The following is a 22,575-nucleotide window of genomic DNA, read 5'->3' as shown; positions in this document are numbered from 1 at the left end:
TTTGCAGGTCTCCTGACATGGATAAATCTGGATCACTCCAGGGCTGGACGAAGCAGAGCTTCCTGTTCCAGGTAAGCCACAGTTCCAGCCATGGCATTGCCCTGCCCTGTGCTCCCTGTTCCTGGCACGTGCGGATGGAAAAACCCCACAGACCTCCCTTTAAATCAGAAATGTTTGCCCAGAGAGGAAGGAGAATCCCCCTGAGCAGGCACAGCCCTGGGAGCTGCTCTGCCCGTGGATCCAAGGATGAGCTGGGATGGGATCCATGGGCTGGGCTGGGATCCGTGGGCTGGGATCCATGGGCTGGGATCCATGGGCTGGGCTGGGATCCATGGGCTGGGCTGGGATCCATGGGCTGGGATCCGTGGGCTGGGATCCATGGGCTGGGATCCATGGGCTGGGATCCATGGGCTGGGATCCATGGGCTGGGGTGGGATTGATGGGATGGGATGGGATTGATGGGATGGCATCCATGGGATGGGGTGGGATCGATGGGATTGATGGGATGGGATGGGATGGGATCAGATCCGATCCATGGGATGGGCTGGGATCCATGGGCTGAGATCCATGGGCTGGGATCCATAGGCTGGGATGGGCTGAGATCCATGGGATGGGATCGGATCCACGGGCTGGGATCCATGGGATGGGCTGGGATCCATGGGATGGGACAGGACAGGCTGAGTTCTCCCCAGCCCCAGCTGGGCTGGATCCCCCAGCAGAGGCACCCCAGGGGTGCCTGGGCACAGGGATGGCCCCTCTGGGGTTTGGATTGCTGCTGCAAACAGTGGGGTCGATTCCTCCTGGGCAGCCTCACCTCTCTGAGGCTGATTTGTGGCTGAGGGAAAGGCCTTGTAGCAAAAAGGTTTGGATAAACCTGAAGGTTTTGAGGGTCATGATTGTTCTGGATTCACTGCCAGCTGTGCCATGTTTTAGGAAATCCTGCCTGGCACCAAATTCCCACTGGGAACAGTGGGAATTGTTGTGTTTGCAGAACCCCAGCTGAGCTCTGTGAACCCTCAGGGTTTTCCTGCTCTCCCAGCTCCACTGGTGCCTTTGGACACTCCAGAAATTGTTTCTGGGTGCTGTTTTCTAGGAAATGCTGAGCCCCAACCCCGCTGTGTCCCTGCCCTGTCCTCAGCTGCCTCCCTTCATCTGGAACAATTTCCTTTGCCCTGGAGCAGGAAGGTTTTTCACCCTCTGCTGCAGCAGGGAAAGAATTCCCCGCTCCAGCTCTCAGAGTGACTTTTTTGAGCATTTGCCCCGACAGTTATAAAGAGTTTTGGATGAAGGCAAAGTATGTCCTGCTGTTCTTTACATGCTTTGAATATTTCTGGGAAAATTCTGTATTAATCTGGATATTGGGAAAGGCTGGAAATAACTTTTCTGCTGGAATTTTGTGCATGATGGGCATTTAGCTTCAAATAACCCACGGGGACAGACCCACCCCTGCATTAGTTTGATGAAGGCGATCTGTGCTAATTAATTAATTGTTGTCAGAATTATTTTTAGAACTACTTCTTAGAAATACTGCATTTTTTTCTTAATTGATGTTGTCAAAACTGAAATACTCAACAATAATTTAGTTCTTTCATTTGGCCTGATAGTTAATCAATTAGGAGCATTATTAATGCCATCTTTTAAATAGAAACAAGTTGCGTTGTCGAAGCATGCATGCATATTTTCCAGCTATTTTCAGAGACTTTTCAGGGTTAAGTGGTTCAAGCTTGTTTTAAGGGACTAAGAAATAAAATAATTCCATGGATATTACAGGGATTTAACTCCACTTTTCTGTTTCTGTCTCTGAGGCAACAGGAAAATGCTTTGGCCAGTGTCCCATCCCAATGGGATGAGTGTTATAAATATAAGCAATGTTTCAGAAAGTAAAACTTTTTTCCCATTCTGTTTTTGAAGTTCAAATCTGACTCAAATCCTGAACTGAATTTCACATCTCAGAACAGTGGTATTTTTAAGTTTCATTTCGGTGGTGCTGCTCCAGGCCTGATTGGGGACAAATGTCACCACTCAAAGATTCCCTGTGGAAAACTTCCTTTCCTCTTCCCAGCAGCGAGAGGAAATCAAACGTGACCAGAGCATGTCCTTGGCTCAGGGCAGGGTGGAATTGCTGCTGCTTGGCCACAGCCACGCGATCCTTGGGCAAGGGAAACCCAAGAGCCTGAGCCCAGCCCCACTGAGCAGGTGTAAAATGACCTTCCTGGGAGAGACACCTGAGAAAAGGCTCCTTCTCCATCCAGATGGTTTCGAAATCCAGTATTTCAGTGTTTTCTGTGCCTCCTTTATTGCTTTTTTAGCCAAGAGTGTGCTGCAAACACAAAGGCTGTGACGGGGGACGTGTGCCACGTCTCACCCCTGGGACTCCAGCTGAGCTTTCCCAGCTCTCCTCACGGAAATCCAATATTTCATGAGCTCTTTGTGGAGCACTTCAGTGCCTCTCCTGAGTGCAGGGAGGCGGCCACATGTCTGCAGGGACACTTTACTCTGGGTTAGTGCTCCCTGCAGCCCAAATTTACACTCAGGAGCAGCTGGCTCATGCCACAACTATGTGAGGCAAAGTTGAGGACGAGACGTGGAACCTCCCTCTTCTCCAGCCTGATCTGTCACCCTTGTTCTAAATTTAAATCTGTGTTTACAGGAGGCAAAAGGGAAGAGGCAGGCAGTTAAATTAAGCAGCAAAACATCTCGTGTTTATTTTGAGGTCAGACAAGTGGATTTTCTCGTGCAGATGTGAACTGAGAGCCTGGTGGGTGATGTGCACGTTCGTGGAAGCTTTGTGAACAAGTGAGCCGTGCTCAGAGGGAGCCTGGCTCAGCCTCTGACCCTCTTTGGGTTATTTTGGGCAGCAAAATGCCATAGAATAATAAGGAGTGGGGCTGGAGCAGGGAGCTGGTGCAGCTTTCTCAGGAGGCTTTTCCAAGGGACACTTTGCTCTCCTTGGGCTGCACGTCCCTGGCTGTCCCCTGCTCTAAGCCAGGCCCAGGAGGCTGAACCTGGGAGCTCTGTCTAACCCAGCAGGTCCTGGGCATTCCTTTCATTTCCTGCCTGGGGTTCCAGGGGCAGGGATGAGCTGCTCCCAGGCAAAGGCTGGCTTTGCTCAGGTCCCAGCTTCTGCTCCCTGCACCGATTCCAGCCCCAAAGGTGGTCCCAGACCTTGGAGGGAACGTTGTGCAGTGTTAGATGGGCATGGCCCAGTCCAGGGACCTGCACTGAGCTGAGCCTTGCTCCCCTCTCCTCTCCCTGTGTCTGCACTTCCAGCTGAGTTTGTGAAATGAGCTGCTCCCCTTCAAGGGAATTCATCAGCTCCAGGGGCTGATAGATAACACAAATATAAAACCCCAGTGGGCACCTTTAGCTCTTTGCTGTCATCAGGAGGGGAAGCTGCCCCTTTTCACTCTTTCAGTACAAGAGATGTTTATAAACTGATTATCAGAGCCTCCCAACCATAGAGAAACCCAACTGGAGCTGCTGAATGTGATTGAATGTCATTAAAGGAAATGAATTCTGGATAAAATTCAGGTTGAAGTTCTGAGACCTGAAGCTCTTATCTGGCCCAGCATTGTGCACACAGCAATCACTGTCTGCATCATTTCATATCTTGGGACTTAATCACATTTGTGTGGTAATTTTATTAGAAAAGGCTGATGCCCAGGTACTGATAAAGGAACGAAGGGATAAATATTCATCCTGTTTATTGCATCTGCTTCCGATGCTTTTGTAGTAGAGGTGAAAGGAGAATAAAGGCACCCAGACAAAATTTTAATAATAATTTTATGGTTCTGCAACAGCAACTCTATTGTGAAATGGTCTGTGTTGTGTTCCCAGCCTGCAACTGCCAGTGCTGCAGGTTTGTGCCCAATTTTACCGCTTGGAAACTTATTTCTTGTCAGCTCCTGCAATTTCTTAAGCAGGATCCAAAGGCAGGGACAGTTTAGTGGATTGCAGCAGAGTAACCTCTGTTGTGGGGTGGGTGAGCTGGTTAAGGAAGGTCTTGTACAGCCAATTGGTCCCAATTAATTCATTGGGAAAAAGAAAGACAACGTGAACTTTGTGAGATTCCCCCTCTAATACTGTGAGCCATCACTTCCATTAATGGCAGCTTACAGATTTTGAAGTTAAAATGTTCAGTGTGAGCTCCAGTCCCTTCCAAAAGGAATCCCAGCCCCAGGGCAGGGTTTTGTGCCCTCCCTGTGCAGGGTGGATGTTGTGGAGCAGGAGCACCTGGAACAGGGCACATTTCCATGGGAAACCTTTGTTTTGTCCTTCCCAAACCACCCCTCCCGTGCCTGTGGTCAGCAGCACCTCCCCCCCGGCACTTGTTTAATTCCATTCCTGCTTTTCATCCCCTGCTCTCCAAATAATTCCCTGAATAAATCAGCAATGCCCCTTCAGCTCCCGTGCGTCCCTGGGAACGCCTCCCTGCCTGTGGCAGTCCTTTGGGAAGCTCTCCTCAGTCAGCATCTCTCCCATTCCCAGTGTTTGCTCCCCAGGTCCTTCCTCCTGGATTGTTCTACATCCAGATGTCCCTTTAAACCAGAGTTACTCAGAGCAAGGCAGGAGCATTCCCATATTAAACATAAACAAAAGGGCATTGTTTTATCTTTAGAGCTCTTTGCTTCTCCCCTTCTTCCTCTCTCCTGCACTTAAAATTCCCAGCTATAATTAAATCTCCTCTTTTGAGGGGAGGGAGCTCTCAGGGCTGAGAGGCCAGGACTGGTGGGAGAGCAGAGCTTTGCCCCAGCCTTGCTGGGAGCCAGGGCAGTGCCTCTGCTCCAGGCAGATTCCCAGCAGGACCCTGAGCTATTTGTGCTCGCCCAGCTAAAGTCCATGAGCTGCATGAACCTCAGTGTTCCCTAGAAACTGAATTTAAAAGCACATCTCTGTGATTAAGGGAGTGTTCACCAGCCTGGACCCTCCTTTGTGATCCACATCCATTGTCCACCTCCTTCTGGGGTTTCCCTCCACTCCTGAGCATGCAGCCACAGAGAAACGGGATGGGCAAAAACCAACCTGGTAATCCAGAAAAGAAAATTAATTTGACTTGCACAAGACAAATGAGAGTTGTTTTTTTTTTCCTTCAAAGAGGGTTTTTATAGGGGAAGAGGTTGAGAAACTTTCCTTTTTGTCAGGCTTTGAGGAATTCCAGCTCCAGCATCTAAGGCAGACCCAGGAGTCCTGTTAATACTTGGTTGTTCAGTCTTTGCTTGAGAAAGTATCCCAATTTCAGAGCACACCAAGACAGTGGGATCATTAATAAAATAAATCAGGGCATCTATTCTTGAGCACTCAGCCAGGGTAGTAAAGTTGTCCTGAAAGGATACAAACACCAGGCTGGAAATGAAAACCTGCTGCTATTTTTTATTAATTCTAAATCTCCTGTATTTTCCCTTTTTATTTGTAGCTGGTAATTTGAGGGCAGTGACATCAATTAACAGTTTAATTGGAGCTGCAGGGATGTGTAATTGGGAAGGCAGGGTGTGCCAGGTGATGGGTTCCATTTCCAATGAACTCCAGGCAGCAGAAGTGTTGTGGAAGAGACTTCTCAGCATGACCCAAACTCTGCACAGGAAATGTTTGACTCTGCTGGGAGAGGAAAATGAGGAGCCAGGGCTGGGGCAGGAATCAGAGCCATGGCAGGAAAACCAGAAGACTTTCCAGGCTGGAGCTCAGAGCAGAAATGCTTTCCTCCCTGGGCATTTATCAGCTCCTTAGCAGTAATTTGGTGGAGTTTGGAGTGGTTGTTCCAAAAATAGATGGGGTGGGAAGCTGGAATTGGGGCAGGAGGTTGCGGAGAGCTGCATGGACCTGTTGTGGAGAGAGAAATCACCTTCCAAGGAGGCCTCTGGGGAGCAGAGCAGGGGCCCAACAGCTCTGAAACCAACCCTGACCCCCGGCCTGAGCATGGGAGAGGCTTTGGTTCAGGGTCCCTGAGACAAAATAATTCCAGAGATTCCAGCAGAGAGAGGGCTGGATGCTTTCCCAAACTTCACACATGCAGGGTTGATATTCCAGATTCACCTGTTTGTCATGGAATTGGGATCATCCTCCAAATCCAGATCCTGGCAAGTCCTGGGGAATGCTGAGGAGAGAGTGGCTGTCATTTTGTGGTTGTTATTTCATGGTTATTTATTTCGTGGTTGTTATTTTGTGGTTGTTATTTCATGTTTCATGTCATTTGTAAGATGCAAATGCTGCCAAGCCACAAACTCAAGACAGTTCCCACATTTTACCACGGGAAGGAAAGGGGCAGCTGGGGACAATCTGAGCAGGAACAGGGCATTGCGACTCCTCACTTCCCACTCTGACATGATTTCAATCTCCTCTTCCTTCCATCAGTTCTCTGCTCTTGGCTGAACACCCAGTCTTGATTTTATTGCCCTGTGAAATCAATGCATCCAACACAAAACCTTATGAGCTTTAATGGTCCAGAATTAGTGTGTGCAGCAGGCAGGGCCCAATCAATCAATCAATCATCCCCAATTAATCTGTTTTGTAGAGTGGCCCCAGATCAATGCCTGGGTGAGCTGAGCCCCAGGATTGCTTGAGCCCTGATGGACCTAAAAGTCCTGGAAATGAAATGATTTAAATGAAAATTCAAGCATTAAATCAATGCTAAGCAGAACAAGAGGTGACATGTTCTCCCGTTTATTTGAAAATTAAACCTGGCCAGCTGTTGAGCAGTGCTATTTTTCATGGATTTATGGTTTTCTGGGCTGGCATTCTGTCTTGTTCATGTCCTTTTATTGGCTTTTGATGCACTAATTTGGAACTGCATTATAATCACAGTGGTTAGGGATAGATGGCCTTGGGGTTTTTTTTCTCAAGCTGGCAGAGAAAGAAGAGATGATTGGAGTTGTGTGATCCAGCCATGAAAAATCACCCCAGTTCGTGCCTCTTTTGGGGACATCTGCAGGGCAGGGAGGAGGCTCTGTGGGCATGGGCCCCAGAATAAACACAGCACTTTAATCCCTGGGGGTGCAGAGCTGCCTTGAGACCTGCTGCTCCATCTCTTGGGGGACACAGATTTAATTTCCTGGGATTGATCCAAATCCCTAAATATATTCTAAAAATGAGAGGGGGAAAAAGGTACTTTGGTCATGAAGTTGTGTTGCAGCTTTGGTGTTTTTCCAGGTGCAAGCCTGCAGTTTTCAATAAATAATGGAAACAACTGCAGAAAGGTTGGGTTCCAGGACTCTCCTTCCCAGCTGTAGGACTGTCACCAAATCCACCTGCTTCCCTGGCAGGTGGCACCTTTGTATTCATGTTTCCCATGAAATAATTCAGCTGAAAATATTCTTTATTGGGCTGAGAAACCAGGAATGCTCCACCAGAGTCGGGACTTGTGGGGGCTCTGCCCAGAATTCCCAGTTCCTGACAGCATCTGGGCCTTTCTGCTCTTCCCTAACAATAATTCCCGATCTTTCAGCTGGAGTTGCACAACAGGAAAGGGCCAGAACAGCTGGAAAACTGCTCTGGAGAGTCGTGGGCAGGCAGCACGTGGGAGAACATGTTCAGACATCCTCTGGCTCCCTCAGCTCGGGGTGGTCACTGGGGTTTCTGTGGCAGAGGGTATTTCTGGGATGTTGCCCAGGCCAGACTCTCAGTCTCCTCTTGGACGTTTCCCTCTGGGCTGGCTGGGCCCCTCCTGTCACCCTGTGCCCTGGTTCCCAGTCCTTTACTGGATCTCATGAAAACACACAGGAAGATGAGTGAAAAAGGCCCTGGGTAATCCTCTAAACACATTCCCCCCCTTTCTTTTCTCCCCTAAATCAATGTGCCTTTCCCCAGAGCTGCTGTGGATGTCTCTGTGAAAGAGCCACCCCAGGTAAGGCTGCGGTTCCCAGCTGCAAAGACATTTCCTGAGGGCATTCTGGCCCAGGATCCACTTTCATCTCTCCTGCCTGGTTTCTAGGAGAGCCCAGAGTGGTGCTGTTCAGGGGAGAACTCCTGTTCTGGGTGTTTGCATTTGCTCCGTGGCTCACCTGGATCCAGGTAACCCCGGGGCCATTTCCTGGCACAGTCTGGAGGAGCTGAAGCGATTTGGGGTGAGCCCTTTGCTGAGTCACAACATTTCACTTGAAACCACGGGGGAGCTTTTAGGATCAGTAAAAACCCTGAAATTCCAGGCTCTCCCTTCAAGGCAAAGTCTGGTGTTTACAGCTGCACTTTCGAGAGCTCCTGAAAGCACCTCTCATTTTTTGCCATCTCATCTCCCAGCACTAACAGATAATCTTGTACAACCCAAATAGATTTGCAAGCAAGGCCAATTATCCTGGCAGGAGCAGCAGGGTGAGGGGAGCCGTGGGCTGAGAGCTGTGCTGTTTATCACAACGCCCAATCAATCATTTACAGCCAGACCCAATTACCTGTTTATTCCAGGGCCTGCTCTTCAATTAACAGGGGGAAAATGCACCTTTTAAGGAGATAATTTCTCAGGATGCAGTAGATTGCAGCTCCAGCCTGGAGCTGAGCTGTTCTGCTGGCATTTCACTGGGAGCCCCAGTGGAGCTCAGGGCTCTCAGGGGCTGCACTCAGGGTGGCATCAGCCGTGCCCTGCAGCCTGGGGAGCACAGGGACCAGGGACAGCTCTCCATGCCAGCTCCCAGTGCTGCTGGGCTGGGATGACCCTCCTGGGGAGCTGCTCTGCAGCAGGGGGGCACCAGGAGCTCAGGCAAAGCCTCAGTGCCCAGCCCAGCAGCACTAAGGGAACCAGTCAGCTCCCTTTACTGGGGGCTCCGGGCTCTGCCTGTCACTGCTTTGAGCTGGGAGTGCTCAAAGCTGGCACTGAGAGAATTCCTGTGATGATGGTGGAGAGCACAGCCCCTCAGTGGGAGGGGTTTAAAATATTTAAAATATTTAAAATATATTTTTATATTTTATTTTTCTATATTTATATACATTTCTCTATATAAGTATATAGAAATATAATATTTATATTTATAAAAACCGTATTATTATTAAAATATATTATATTATTAATATGGACTCATATATTATATATTTATATGTTTAATATATTATATACAATTATATAATATATACTATGGTGCAGCTTTCTCTTTATATAAATATATATTTATACATATAAACAACATATTATATTTTATATATTGTATTGCTATTTTTATTCATTATTTTAAAAGAATGTTTATATTTTTACATTTATGTTTGAAATTTACAGGGAAAGTCAAACATTGTCCCATTCCCAACGAGTGGCAGCACTGGGAGTGCTGGGGCTGAGCTGGGAATGGCCCCAGCCTGAGGGCCTGGGGGCAGAGCAGGATTTCCCCAGGAGAATTCCAGATGGCTCCTGCACAGCTCACCCCCCTCCCCAGGGGGAACCGTGAAAAAAATGAGCTCCTGTGGGGTGGGTGAGTCCGAGGTCAAATCCATGGGAACCGGGGAGCTGTGGGGAGGGTTCCTGGCTCACATTTGCAAACCAAATGAGCGCTGCTTTGCATTTATTTGAATAAGAGCGTTTTCCATCCCTGGCAGCGTCCAGGGCCAGGCTGGATGGGGCTTGGGGCAGCCTGGGACAGTGGGAGGTGTCCCAGGATGTTAAACAAACCATAAAAGGTTCTGGGAACCTGGAAAACCAGTGGGGTGGGGACTCCTTGAGAGTCAGATCCTGAGAGAGCCTGCCTTAGAACTGGGAGCACTGGGAGCACTGGGAGCACTGATCCAGAACAACCCCGAGGCACAATCAGTGTCTGTCAAACAGTTTAATGTCAATTACTTTGCATTATTACCAGAAAGAGTGAAAAAAGGAGCGAAGCTTGGTGTGCTTCTATTTCTGGTATTTGCTGTGCTGATTGATGATTAATCCCACAGACATTTTGGTGACAGGGCTGGGAAAATCTTCCTGACACAGGAGACTTCACCAATTATCCTCCAGACTAAGTGCTGGGACTCTGTAATTTATGACACCTTTATCTCCTTTGGGATAAACCAGCAGTAAATATAACGCAGGGAAAAGTCTTGCAAGGCCAAGAGACTTCATTTGTAGAGGAGAGAAACTCCTCAGCTTTAAAGTTCTTCCCAACTCTCATTTCTGTGCAGTGAGGAGAGCGACAGAAAAGTGAATTTTTATCATTTAAGTGATTAAATCTTTCTGTTGTTCAAAGTAATTCCTGTGTTCCGTGGATATATTTAGCTGTATAACAGCAAAACAGCTCAAAGCAGAAAATATGGAGCTGCTCTGACTCCTGAATGGAAAATTCTCAGAGTTGATCCTGTAAAGCAAACCAGGAGGGTTGGATCCCCATCCCTGGAGTGCCCAAGGACCTCCTGGAGGTGGCACTCAGTGCTCTGGGCTGGGGACAAGGTGGGCATCGGGCACAGCTGGGGCTCAGTGATCCTGGAGGGCTTTTCCAACCTGGTAATTCCATTTTTCTGTGGTTCCCTGAGCTCTGCAGCTTTCCTGCAGCTGGAATTTAACCTGCACGGGGGTTCTGCCAGAGGTAGAACCTTCTGGCAGCAGGGCAGCAGCAGAGCTCAGCTCAAACACAGCATTTTGAGGCCCTTTCCCTTCAGCAAACGTTGCTCAACCAAAAGGTCTGAGGAGCTCGAAACTGATTAATCATCACTTCCAGGAGAATTTATTTATTAGGCTTTAATCCATTAACACGAGTTTTAGATGGAAAAGAAAAAACCATTAGGAAGAAAAACATTGTAAATCTTATTCTTCTGGGAACTGTTAGTGGCTGATGCTGGTGAGGATTGCTGAGGCCATGAGCAATCCAGATGTTTATTGTTTGGCTAAGGCTGATTTTCCCTCCTCCTGCAGGTCATTAACAAGGAGTGAGCGAGTTCCTGGGGTTGGAGAGGTGGGATGAGAGGGAACAACTGGAAGGACAAACCTCTGATGGGCTGCTTGCCTGTAGGCAAAGCTGGTTGTGTTCTAGATCTGTCTGCTTGTCCATTGAAACAGGTTTAAACCGGCTTTGAAACCCAAAATCATCTGAAAATGGACTTTTAACCCACACTGAGACATGCAAGGACAGGTTTCCTAGCTTTACAGAAGTTTTTAGGTTTTACCTAAATCAGCATTTTCAATGGGAAGAGTCACATGAAATTGTTAAAATCACTGGGAGGAGAAACAAACTCACTGAGCTGAGGGGCACTGGAAGCAAGCTGGGCTAAATGCACTTTCAGAACTGTTTATCTCGGGACTGACAGTCACAGGAGGCTCAGTCTGTCTGAATCCTGAGTGTGTGCTGTGGGAAGGGCACATCCTGAAGGCAAACTTAGGAGTTAAAATCAATTCTTGTCCTTTAAAACCCTTCTTGTCATTTTTTTCTTAGTAGCCCTAGGAGGGAATATAAATTCCAGATCAGGGAATGGTTTAAAGAATTTCTCTGTTGTCTGCTGAGCTGCTGAGGAGAGATGCTTTCCCTTTAAAATTGTTTATTTTCCCTCTGCTTCTCCTTTCTGCAGCAGGCTCTGCTGCAAACCCATCAATCTGAATCACTGATAACAATCTCATCTGACAATAAACTGAGGGGTGCTGCAAGCTAATATATTCTAATTTCAATCTAAGATATTCTACACTCAATTGTGAGCAGGGGAAAAAGCTCTCAATCCATCAAAGGGAAACAAGAAAATGACTCCTGGCTGCAATAAGTAGACACTTGTGTCTGTATTGTCTCTAGAATTCCTTGGCTCTGCCTTGTCTCGTTAACCTGGGTCTAATTTTCATCTGCTGAGGCATTTTTACAGAGGTGGAGCTCAAGAAATAAGTGCATTTAAAGAACATTTGGAAATGGAAGGGATGGGGGGAAAGGAGTGAAATATCCTGTTTTCCATCATGGCCAAAGTGGGCTTCAAAAAGCCATTTTTGTACCCGATTGCTTGTTCCATGTCACAGATCAGGGAATGGTTTGGGTTGGAAGGGACCTAAAATCCCATAATTACAGCCTGGAAGGGAATCCTGTGAGTGTGCAGGGAAGGGATTGCTCCAGATGTGTTTGCAGCTCTTGCCAGTGCCATGGGAACCTCCAGGAAACCCCAGGGCACCACAGGAGGCCAAGCACAGGAAGATTTCAGCAGCACCACAGGGGTTGGGACCACAAGGTCCAAAAATTATGCGTCTCATTTTATCAGGAGGGCTGTTTACAGCACCCAAACCCCAGGCAGGCGCTTGCAGCAGCTGATTTTGGTTGTTGCCTGATTTTATTTCTTGTCAGTAACAGCCAGAAATGCAACCAGAACCATCCCCAGGCAAAAGGTCCTGGAGGATTTGCTCCAGACCTTCTCCCTGGAAGCCTTTTCCACACAAATCCAGAGGCTGGTGCCAAAATCTCTCTTGGCTCTGCCTTTGCACACCCGGGCTTGAAGCTCCTCCTGTTCCCCGTCCCAAGCTGCTCTGCTTCAGTGCTCACCACTCCAAAAAAGTGCTGAAGTGTCCTTCCAGAAACGGCCCCCTTGTTCAGCACTGGTTTGATTTGACTGTAAAGTTTTTACCATTGCCATTATTCAGAGCCTTTTGGAAAGCCCAAAGTTTTCCTGCAAATGCTCAGGAGCTCAGGGACTGATCCCAGCTGTTCCAAGAGGATCTGCACAGCTTGCAAGCTGTTAATGGAGCTTGGGATTTTTACAAGGAATCTGGGCTTTGGAAACCAAGGCTTTGCAGTTTCCCACTCCAAGAAGTGAAATTAATCTGAGTTTCAAACAAAATCTTGTATTTCTGTATCAACCCATTGTCAGTTTTCATTTCAAGTGTTATGGAAACATCTTCTGTCACCTAAGTAAAAAATATTCTGAATTCATAAAGCATTTTTCATCTAAGAATAGGAAAACACCTCAAGCCCTCAGTCTGCTCAGTGACTCAGTCCATCAGTAACTCACACCTAATTTTATTGGCAGGGAGCTCTGAGGGAGATTTATCCTTCCAAGAGCTGTTCTGGCCTTGGGTGGGATTTCCCAGAGAGCAGGGCTGCTCTGATGTGCAGTCCAGCTTCCTCCCTGCTCATTTATTTGTTCCTTTGGATGAGCTCTGGTGGATTTGGAAAAACAAAACCTGCCTGAGTGTTCCTCTGAAGGGGCAGTTTGGAAACACAAGTCCAGATGGCTCAGGCAGATTTCACAGCAAAGCACGGAGCAGTTGTGGGGAAAAAAAAAGGGAAAAAAAGGAACAAAAAGCACCTCCTGCCTGTTTTATGCAGCTTAGCAAAGGCTCAGCTTGGAAGGAACAGAGTTCACTTGGAGCCAGTTAGCTCTGAATGCCAACAGGGCTAAAATTCCCTCATCAACACACAGAGATTGTTAATTGTGACCCTTGTGCTCTTTCTGAGCTGCAGATCAGCTCAGTTTTCCTCCCCGAGGAATGATTCCAGGTGTTCTTTGGCCTCCACTGAGTTCCTTGGGCATCCCATCTCCCAGGAAAGCAGAAGCTGCTTCCTGGCAGGGAAATGTGCAGTGTGACTGAAGGGAATATTTAATTCCATGTTTAGTGACAGCTTTGCAGCCCTGCAGGAAGGGTTTTGCAGGATGGATAATTCAGAATGGGCCCTGCTCAAAGAGTTTGACCCGCAACTCCAAAATTCAGCTCAGCAACCACGGAGAAATTGGGATTATTTCCAATAAACAGCAAACAAGAGCAGCAGGGGAGCAGCAAGGGGTCAGAATCTCAACTCGTGGTGGCTTTTCTTGGTTCCCTCGAGCTTGTTAATTAGCAAATGAAAGTGCAATGAGTTAGCAAATCCAATAACCTGGGATTTCTCCGAGTCTTTGTGAGTCCTTCCCTGTTCCTGCCAGGCTTGGACTGGCTCCACACTCCAGGCACGAGAATTTCCATGGGAATGGGCTGGTGTTGTCTGGCTCTGAGAGCCCTGAGCAGCTGAGATTAAAAACTTCTTAGGTCACAGCAGAGCAGCAGCAGAGGAAACAAAGAAACCTCACTATAAAAACTCCCTTGTTGTTTTGTTGGGTTTTTTAAAGTCTGAGATAAATTGAAAAGCCTTTCAGCACCTGCCTAGGAACTTGGTCCCTGTCTCTCTCGAGCCTTTCCTGCTCAATTAGCCAAAATATTTTGGAGATCAGTGTGGTTCTCTCTCCCGACAGAATGCCAGCATGGCTCAGGCTCGAGGGACCCCAGAGATCCCAGCAGGGCCATCCCAGAGCTGAGGGACAGGATTGTGTCCAGCTGCTCAGGACCATCCCAGAGCCCAGGGACAGGATTGTGTCCAGCTGCTCTGGAACATCCCAGAGCTGAGGGACAGGATTGTGTCCAGCTGCTCAGGAACATCCCAGAGCCCAGGGACAGGATTGTGTCCAGCTGCTCAGGAACATTCCAGAGCCCAGGGACAGGATTGTGTCCAGCTGCTCAGAACATCCCAGAGCCCAGGGACAGGATTGTGTCCAGCTGCTCAGGAACATCCCAGAGCTGAGGGACAGGATTGTGTCCAGCTGCTCAGAACATCCCAGAGCCCAGGGACAGGATTGTGTCCAGCTGCTCAGGAACATCCCAGAGCTCAGGGACAGGATTGTGTCCAGCTGCTCGGGAACATCCCAGAGCCCAGGGACAGGATTGTGTCCAGCTGCCCAGAACATCCCAGAGCTCAGGGACAGGATTGTGTCCAGCTGCTCGGGAACATCCCAGAGCCCAGGGACAGGATTGTGTCCAGCTGCTCAGAACATCCCAGAGCTGAGGGACAGGATTGTGTCCAGCTGCTCAGAACATCCCAGAGCTCAGGGACAGGATTGTGTCCAGCTGCTCAGAACATCCCAGAGCCCAGGGACAGGATTGTGTCCAGCTGCTCTGGAACATCCCAGAGCTGAGGGACAGGATTGTGTCCAGCTGCTCTGGAACATCCCAGAGCTGAGGGACAGGATTGTGTCCAGCTGCTCAGAACATCCCAGAGCCCAGGGACAGGATTGTGTCCAGCTGCTCAGGAACATCCCAGAGCTGAGGGACAGGATTGTGTCCAGCTGCTCAGAACATCCCAGAGCTCAGGGACAGGATTGTGTCCAGCTGCTCAGGAACATCCCCACTGAGGGAGACCCCACAGGGCTGATTCAATTCTATAAAAGAGCTGTAAACTCCTGCAGGATTCTCTTCCAAATTCCTCCCCAGGATTTCAGCAGCAACCAAAGGGTGTCCCCAGCACACCTGGGGTGTCCCAGCAAAGTGTCACAGAGTGAGCTAGGGCTGGCTCTGTGCCCTGCAGCAGAGATGGCACACACACATTTTCCTGGCCAAATGCCCAGGGATTTTTGCTTGTTGAAGACTCCTCTTTGTTTTTGCTGAATCCCAGAATCCCAGGATGGCTGGGGTTGGAAGAGTCCAAGCTGTGCCCTATCACCACCTTGTCCCCACCCTGTCCCCAGCCCAGAGCCCCGAGTGCCACCTCCAGTCCTTCCTGGGACCCTCCAGGGATGGGGATCCAGACCTCCCTGGGCAGTTCCAGGCCTGAGCCCCCTTTCCATGGGGAAATTCCTGCTGTGCCCACCCTGAGCCTGCCCTGGCCCAGCCTGAGGCCGTTCCCTCTCCTCCCGTCCCATCCCCACCTGGCTCCAAGCTCCAGGTCCATGAGCTCAATCAGCTCAGGCCTTGATGAACCTGCAAGGTGCAAACCTTTTCATTTCCCTGAGATTTCAGAGCTTCCCTGCTTCGGGAAAGCCACGGAGGGTGTGCCTGGCTGGGCTCTGTGAGAGCTGTGCTGCAAATTGCTGCTTCAGAAACTTCCTCAGTTTCATGCTCAGAGAGAAAAGAAGAAGAAATGTTTCCCTCCTGACTGAATGCAGAGGCATTTGAGGGTGATGAGGAGCTGAGTTCCCAGCATCCATCCCAGCAGTGATGGATTTCTGGGTGAGAGATGATGGGAGCAATCATTTGACTGGAGCAGCCAGGTATGGTTTAGCACCTGCAGTAATGACTCAGGAGCACTCTCAGCTTGATCAGCTCCTCTCACTTCCCCCTGGAATGTTGGAGATGTTCTGTTGAGGAGGTGCCAGCCCGTGCAGGGGCTCCTGGGGAGCTGTGAGAGCCCAGGCTCCTCCTGGCCCTGAGCAGAGCTCCGGCCCTGCTGCATTGCAGAGGGGCTCTGTCTCCTGCCAAAAATGACTTTTTAAGGCCTTTTCTGCTAAGGCCAAGGCTAATCCAAGAGTAGGTCTGGTGGGAATAAGCAATGATTCTTCATGAATAACAATAGCACAATCAGGCCCTAAATGAGACATTTATTCAACCTTTCTCATCTGCCTTCTGTAAATCACCTTCCCTGCGCTGGCACCTCTGCCCCTGGAGGGAAGGACTGCCTAACTACAGCTTTATTCCAGGAGGCAAGGCAGGAGGAAGGAGGATGTTTGAAATGATATTTCAGGCATATTGTAACAGCCCGGTTGGTCCATCCCAGCAGGGAGTGGGAAGTGTCCTTCAGACAGGGTCAGTGCAGTGCAAATGCAGACAGGGAGGGAAAGAGGAGCCTCTGAGCATCTCCAAAGTCCCTGCTCAAAGTTCAGACCTGCAGTGTCTAAAGGGACACAGAGGTACAGATTGCTCATGTTCTTTTCAAACTGAATGCTCAGATTTTTCAGTACCTCACCCTGTATTAATGAAGAATTCAAAGTTTGGTATTAGCATAATCTCCTCCTGATTCCAAGACCTTCCTGCACTTCCCACAGCTTTCCATTTCTTCTTTCCAAATGTTCTCTCCCTCCAATAGGGAAGGAATTTTCTAGGTTAAAATCACAGAGAGAGAAGACCCCACTCATCACCCCCAGCCTCTGTCTGGGCCCTTTCTTGGTGCTCTGCTCCTCCCTGATGCACAAAAGCCCAGCAGGTTTCAGTTTCATGATCCTTCTGCAGAGCTGTGTAAAACTTCCTGGGTGCAGATGCTGTGCTCACCAAACCATGACTAAAAGGGCTTGAAGGGGACAGAAATTCCAAGGGGAAAAATCCTTGGGCACAAGGAAAAAAAAAATCCTGTGTTAATTGAGCTTTCCAAGTAGTGCCAGCAGCTCTGAGAGAAATAAAAAATTCAGGATGTCCCATAAAGAGCAGAGGAAGAAAGGACAGAGGCAGCAACCCTTGGGTGGCTCTGGGATGAGGGTGGGGTTAGTGGAGAGATGGAAAATGTACATCACTTTTACATCAATGCCCAAAATACACAGACAGCTATTTTCTCAAGTGACTAGGAATAGTTTAGAGATTTTTTTTTTCCAATCAAATAGCACGAGGAAAAACAGTCTGCAGGGGCTGGTGAGGAACGAGGGGATTATGAGGGAGAATGTTACAGAACATACCAACTGCTCCTTTCTGCCATTTCTGTCCCTAAAATCCAAGCTGCTTTTTGTGGTTTTGGAAGAGGAGTGTCCATGTGAGGAAATTAAAAGCTGACAATGCTTTTGCTCCCTTTGAGCTGACAGGAGCTCAGGAGATAACAAGAAACAAACAAAATGAGCCCGAGGAGAAGGGGAGCAGAGGAATTAGTTGCTCAGCATCAGCCCCAGTTTCTGCAGCTTTGCCTTAAAGCAAAATGCAGATTTTTGAGGGAAAAAGCTGAAGAACAGGGCCAAATGAACCAGAATAAGCAGAAGCAGATTTTCCCTGCTTCCTTGGGGGGAATTCAACAGCTCCAAGTGGGTTTTAGATCTTGTGCCATTCTCATTCATCTGTGGCCTCCCTCACTTCACACTGTCAGTTTTGTTGAACTGCTGTGCATGAAAAGTGCTTTTGATGTTTGGCAGGGGACCAGCAGGAGAGAGACATTTCAGCAGCTCTGCCCTGTGGGGATAGAGCTGCTGGATGTGGCTGCTGCAGCTGGGAATGTCCCTGGGGTTCACTGCCAGCAAACCCCTCCTGCTGCAGCTCCTGCTGTCCCCCGGCTCTGAGCTGGGCTCCTTGCAGGGAGGGGAGAGCTCCTGGGTCAGGGGAGGCTCCTCCAGGGCTGGGCTGCTGCCAGGGAAGGGGCACTGCTGCTGGCTGGGAGAGAGGAGAACACACAGGGACTGGGCACTGAACTCAGGGACTGAGCACTGAGAACAAGGATTGATCACTGAATACAGGGATTGATCACTGAACTCAGGGATTGATCACTGAGCACAGGGATTGAGCAGTGAGCACAGGGACTGATCACTGAGCACAGGGATTGATCACTGAACACAGGGATTGATCACTGAACACAGGAACTGATCACTGAGCACAGGGATTGATCACTGAGCACAGGGATTGATCACTGAATACAGGGATTGATCACTGAGCACAGGAACTGAGCACTGAGCACAGGGATTGATCACTGAATACAGGGATTGATCACTGAACTCAGGGACTGAGCACTGAGAGCAAGGGAGAACACACAGGGACTGAACACTGAATACAGGGATTGATCACTGAGCACAGGGATTGATCAATGAGCACAGGAACTGATCACTGAGCACAGGAACTGATCACTGAGCACAGGGGTTGATCAATGAGCACAGGAACTGATCACTGAGCACCGGGATTGATCACTAAGCACAGGGATTGATCACTGAATACAGGGATTGATAACTGAACTCAGGGACTGATCACTGAGCACAGGAACTGATCTCTGAGCACAGGGACTGATCACTGAGCACAGGGGTTGATCTCTGAGCACAGGGATTGATCACTGAACACAGGAACTGATCACTGAGCACAGGAATTGATCACTGAACACAGGAACTGATCTCTGAGCACAGGAACTGATCACTGAGCACCGGGACTGAGCACTAAGCACAGGGATTGATCACTGAGCACAGGGATTGATCAATGAGCACAGGGACTGATCACTGAGCACAGGGATTGATCAATGAGCACAGGAACTGATCACTGAGCACAGGAACTGATCACTGAGCACCAGGACTGAGCACTAAGCACAGGGACTGATCACTGAGCACAGGGATTGATCAATGAGCACAGAGCAAGGGAGAAAAGGCACCTTTGCTTTTGCCCTTCCTGGCTTTGAGTGTTCATCTAGTGAGGAATCTCTCTGGAGCTCTGACTCCCTCCCTCCCCTCCCTCTGTGAGACACCAGAGCTGCTGGGAATTCCTGCCAGGGGATGCCCCAGCACAAGAGAACTTTTTGCTCATCACAGCAGTGCCAGAAAAGCTCCCCTGGGGCGGTTTTGCTCCCCAGGGAATTCTGTGCTGGGGTTAAGGCTGTGTTTCACCTGTTCCTGGCCAGCTTTTTCCTCACTGGAACAGCTTTAATGCTCTCTGTCCTATCCAGGGAGCCCTGTGAAGGAACATCCTTGCTCCCATCTCTTTCTTTCTCTGCTCTGGAGAAGCAGAGCAGCAGAAAACACTTCCATATTTGATTTCTAATTTTCTGGAGAGGAATGGAAAGGAGAATGAGACAAACTACTCCTGAAAAACTTGGTGGGGCAATGCCAAGCCATGAGCTGTCCTTAAATGAGAGAGCCAGCTCTGCATGAATGAAGGCTTTTATGAGGTTTCTGGTTTCTCCTGAGCTTTCTATGGGATCCACGGGAATGCTGTATTTATTCCCCCTGAAGTTCAGGCAGGTGGGGCACCAGAGGACTCCTCAGCACTCCCAGGGGCAGCACTGAGGGCATCTCCAGTGGTCCCAGCCCAGGCTGCTCCTGGGAGCCCAGCAAACACAGGCAGAACAGATGCTGGCTGCTCCACTCCCAGGCTCTCTGGGGAGGGGAGGAAAGCAGGAATTCATTCCACTCTCCTCAGTCTGGGATCACTCCCAGTTTGGCCAAAGAGAGGTTTCCCCCACGGGGGAAGCTCTCCCGGAGCAAGGTTTCCTTCAGAGGAGAGGAGCTGCAGCCCTGGGGGGAAAGTGCTGGGCAGGGACTTGGAGCACCTCGAGCTTGGCACCAGATCTTTCCCTTTCTTCTCCCTCAGTCAGGGAAAAGTGCTCGGGATTTATTCCCTGCTCCCTTTGTACCCACAGAGCCATTTTTACCAAGTGACCGTTTCCCAGAGCTTCAATTTCCTGCTGAAGATTTAGGTTTTTAATTCTTGTAATGAAGCTCGTCCCAGAGGTCCAGAAATTCCTAATTAACTTTAGGATTATACATCAAACCGTGCTCCCAGCTCTGTGCTGGCACAGAGGCTTTGGGGCAGAAGTTCTGGGATGTCACTGCTGGCAGTGCTTGGAGGTCTGGGCTTGTGGAGATGCCACAAGCTCCAAACTCCCTGCTAAAGTAAACACCCCTCAGCTCCAGCCCCCGATTTCATCTGTTTGAGGAAAAAAATGATATTTTTAGGCTCATAAAGCTGGATTTTCTGCCAGCAGCACTGTGAGGCTGGATAGCACAGAGATGGAAATGAGCTCTTACCTGGCCCCACACACTCCTGGAGGAGCTCTGCAGGAGGCCTGGCTGGAGGAAAATGTGACTTTATGGCAAAATCAGGCAGTAAGGCTTCACTTCTCCCCACTGGGTGAGAGAACCTTAAAATGCATTTTTCTCCTGGAGAAGAAGCCTTGGGGAGAGGCTGAGTCCCTGTGGTGGCACAGAGAGCTGCTCCCAGGTCCCCGGGTGCCACCAGCTCCTGCTCATGATCAGGGCAGGAGCACAGAGAACTCAATCACCTGGCCTGGTGACCTGCAGGGGCTACAGCACCAGCACAGATCTGACCTTCCCCTGATTGATGCGGATCAGAATCCAAATGACACCAAACCACTTCACAAGGGGAGCTGGGGGAATGTTTGACACGCTCCCCATGGCGGGTGTTACAGACAGCAGATAGCAACCTGAATTCCTGTAAAAGTAACATCTTTGTGGCTCTTAAAGCTCTAATTTCCCCATCTCCTCAGGCAGACTCGATGAATCACTGTGCTGTCACCGGTGGAAGTGCAGCAGACGGAGGAGCAGCCCCCGGTGATCCCCCAGGAGCCTCCTCAGGGCTGGATGGAACTGGGATGGAGCTCAGCTCCTGGAGGCTCTGCAGGACCCTGGGCCACAGCACTGGGATGGCTGAGCGCCTTCACGGGAAAGGAAGGCTGGGACCATCCATAAAGGTGTCAAAGCAAAGCCTGCAGCTGCCCTTGGCTGCTGAGCAGCAAATCTGTGTGCGTTGCAGAGCAAGCCTTGGTTACCTGACCGCGTTCCTGCTGATGGAGGAGCTGCCCCCAGCGCTGCCCCGGGGAATCCTGTGGGATAAATCCGTGCAAGGCACTGCTGGAGGGCAGCACTCCTGGGAAAGGCTGGGCTGAGGCACTGGGATGTGCCCTGGGGACAGCAGGGGCAGGAGCTGCTGAGCAAGCCCTGAAACCCAACTCCCTGAGCTGCCTCCGGTGTGAGGTGTCTGACACAGCCAGGGGCAGCTCCAGGGCTGTTTGTGCAGTGCAGGAGCAAATCTGCATCCCAAAACGAGCTCCTCAGCAACACTCACTCCCTGGGTGCTTGGTGTGAGCAGTGGGAACGGTGCCAGGAAGGCAGAGGAGCACCAGAGGTGTGACACTCCCAGAGTGGTGCCATAAGTGACATTTTAACAGTGATTAAAAGCTGGGTGTTGTGAGGAAAAAAGTGCTTTGGAGTGGGATTTGGTGAAACAGGAAAAGGCCATCCCATGTGGCACCTCCATTCCAGAGCCAGAACAGGAATCACATTGCAGTGCCATCCTCAGCTGCTCCTTAAAGCAGACCCAGGTAATTCCATTTATTGTCCCTTTTTATTAATTGTTACCTTGAGAGCAAGACCTGTCACTAAACAGAGCTTTTCCCTCTCTTCTGCAGTGGATGGCTGCCTCCACTGATTCCCTTCAGCTGGTTATTTCCTAATTCTGCCGAGAAAATGAGATTATTTTATCACCCAAAGGGCTTTGCTTTTACCAGTAAGAACATCTCTGCAACCATTTAAAGTCTTATCAGGGTTGATGTAATACAACTCCTTTGTCTTTATCCGCTTAAAAAGGAGAATTCAAAGATAAAATGCTCTGACTATTGCTCCTTCCCTGTAGCTTTTCCTTTCTCCCCAATCCCCAGTTTTCAAAATAACCAAATACATTTTGTCACTGAACTCTGAAGTTTTGGAAAGGCCCAGCCCCAGCTGGAGAGGGTGAAGTTCCCTTTTCCCTTATCTTACATTTCCCTCTAGTGGCTGAGCCCTCGAGCATCAGCAGCCAAAGGGAGGAATTCAAGATTTTCCTGCTTTGTCCCTTTTTTTTAGTAAAATATTATTTCTCTTTAACCTCGTTGTACCCTGCTTGTCTTGCTTTGCTCTCAGTGCAAACTCTGCTCTGCGTTCCCTTCCAGGGCTCAGGGATAACAGGACACAGGTGCTCCCAAAACCACCCCTTTTGGGGGAGGTAAACAGCCTGTGGTGCCCAGATTTGGGGGCAAAGGAGGAGTTAAAGGGGAGTGTGAGGAGGAAGAGTTTTGGTTCGGGGCTCTCCTGGGACTCTCAGACCCAGAAATGTTGTTCTGGTTGGACAGGACCCAAAGGTTCCTGTTTCCAGCAGGGCTTTCTCCCCAAGGCAAGGCTGGGCTTCCGACCTGGGTAAGTCTGGCTGGATTTCAATAGAGTAAAAAGCAGGAGAAGATTCAAGAGAAAAGATTCACCCCTCAGTGCTCCCCTGCCCCGCTTCTCCACTTCATGGCAAGCAATAGTGTGAAGAAAGTGAAGCTTGAA

At 49.4% G+C, this 22,575-nt stretch overlaps 1 protein-coding gene across 2 annotated transcripts in view; it reads left to right on the top strand.

The window, feature by feature from the left end:
* Positions 1-21,169, top strand: part of LOC119706532 — a 31,680-nt gene extending 10,511 nt beyond the window's left edge. Inside the window, exons 2-3 of one of the 2 annotated variants that reach the window (XR_005258565.1) lie at positions 8-71; positions 1,094-1,279. Coding sequence is in view for 1 of the 2 variants with exons in the window: in XM_038150344.1 (XP_038006272.1) it covers positions 8-71; positions 20,760-21,158 (463 nt within the window). In the remaining variant the exon portion in view is untranslated. Of the gene's footprint in view, positions 1-7; positions 72-1,093; positions 1,280-20,759 lie in introns of those variants that run through there. The other variant, XM_038150344.1, reaches the window with a different exon arrangement.
* Positions 21,170-22,575: the final 1,406 nt, after the last annotated feature.

Source organism: Motacilla alba, chromosome 13 (genome assembly GCF_015832195.1).
Source record: "Motacilla alba alba isolate MOTALB_02 chromosome 13, Motacilla_alba_V1.0_pri, whole genome shotgun sequence".
NCBI classification, from domain to species: Eukaryota; Metazoa; Chordata; class Aves; order Passeriformes; family Motacillidae; genus Motacilla; species Motacilla alba.
This window is presented reverse-complemented; position numbering and strand designations above follow the sequence as displayed.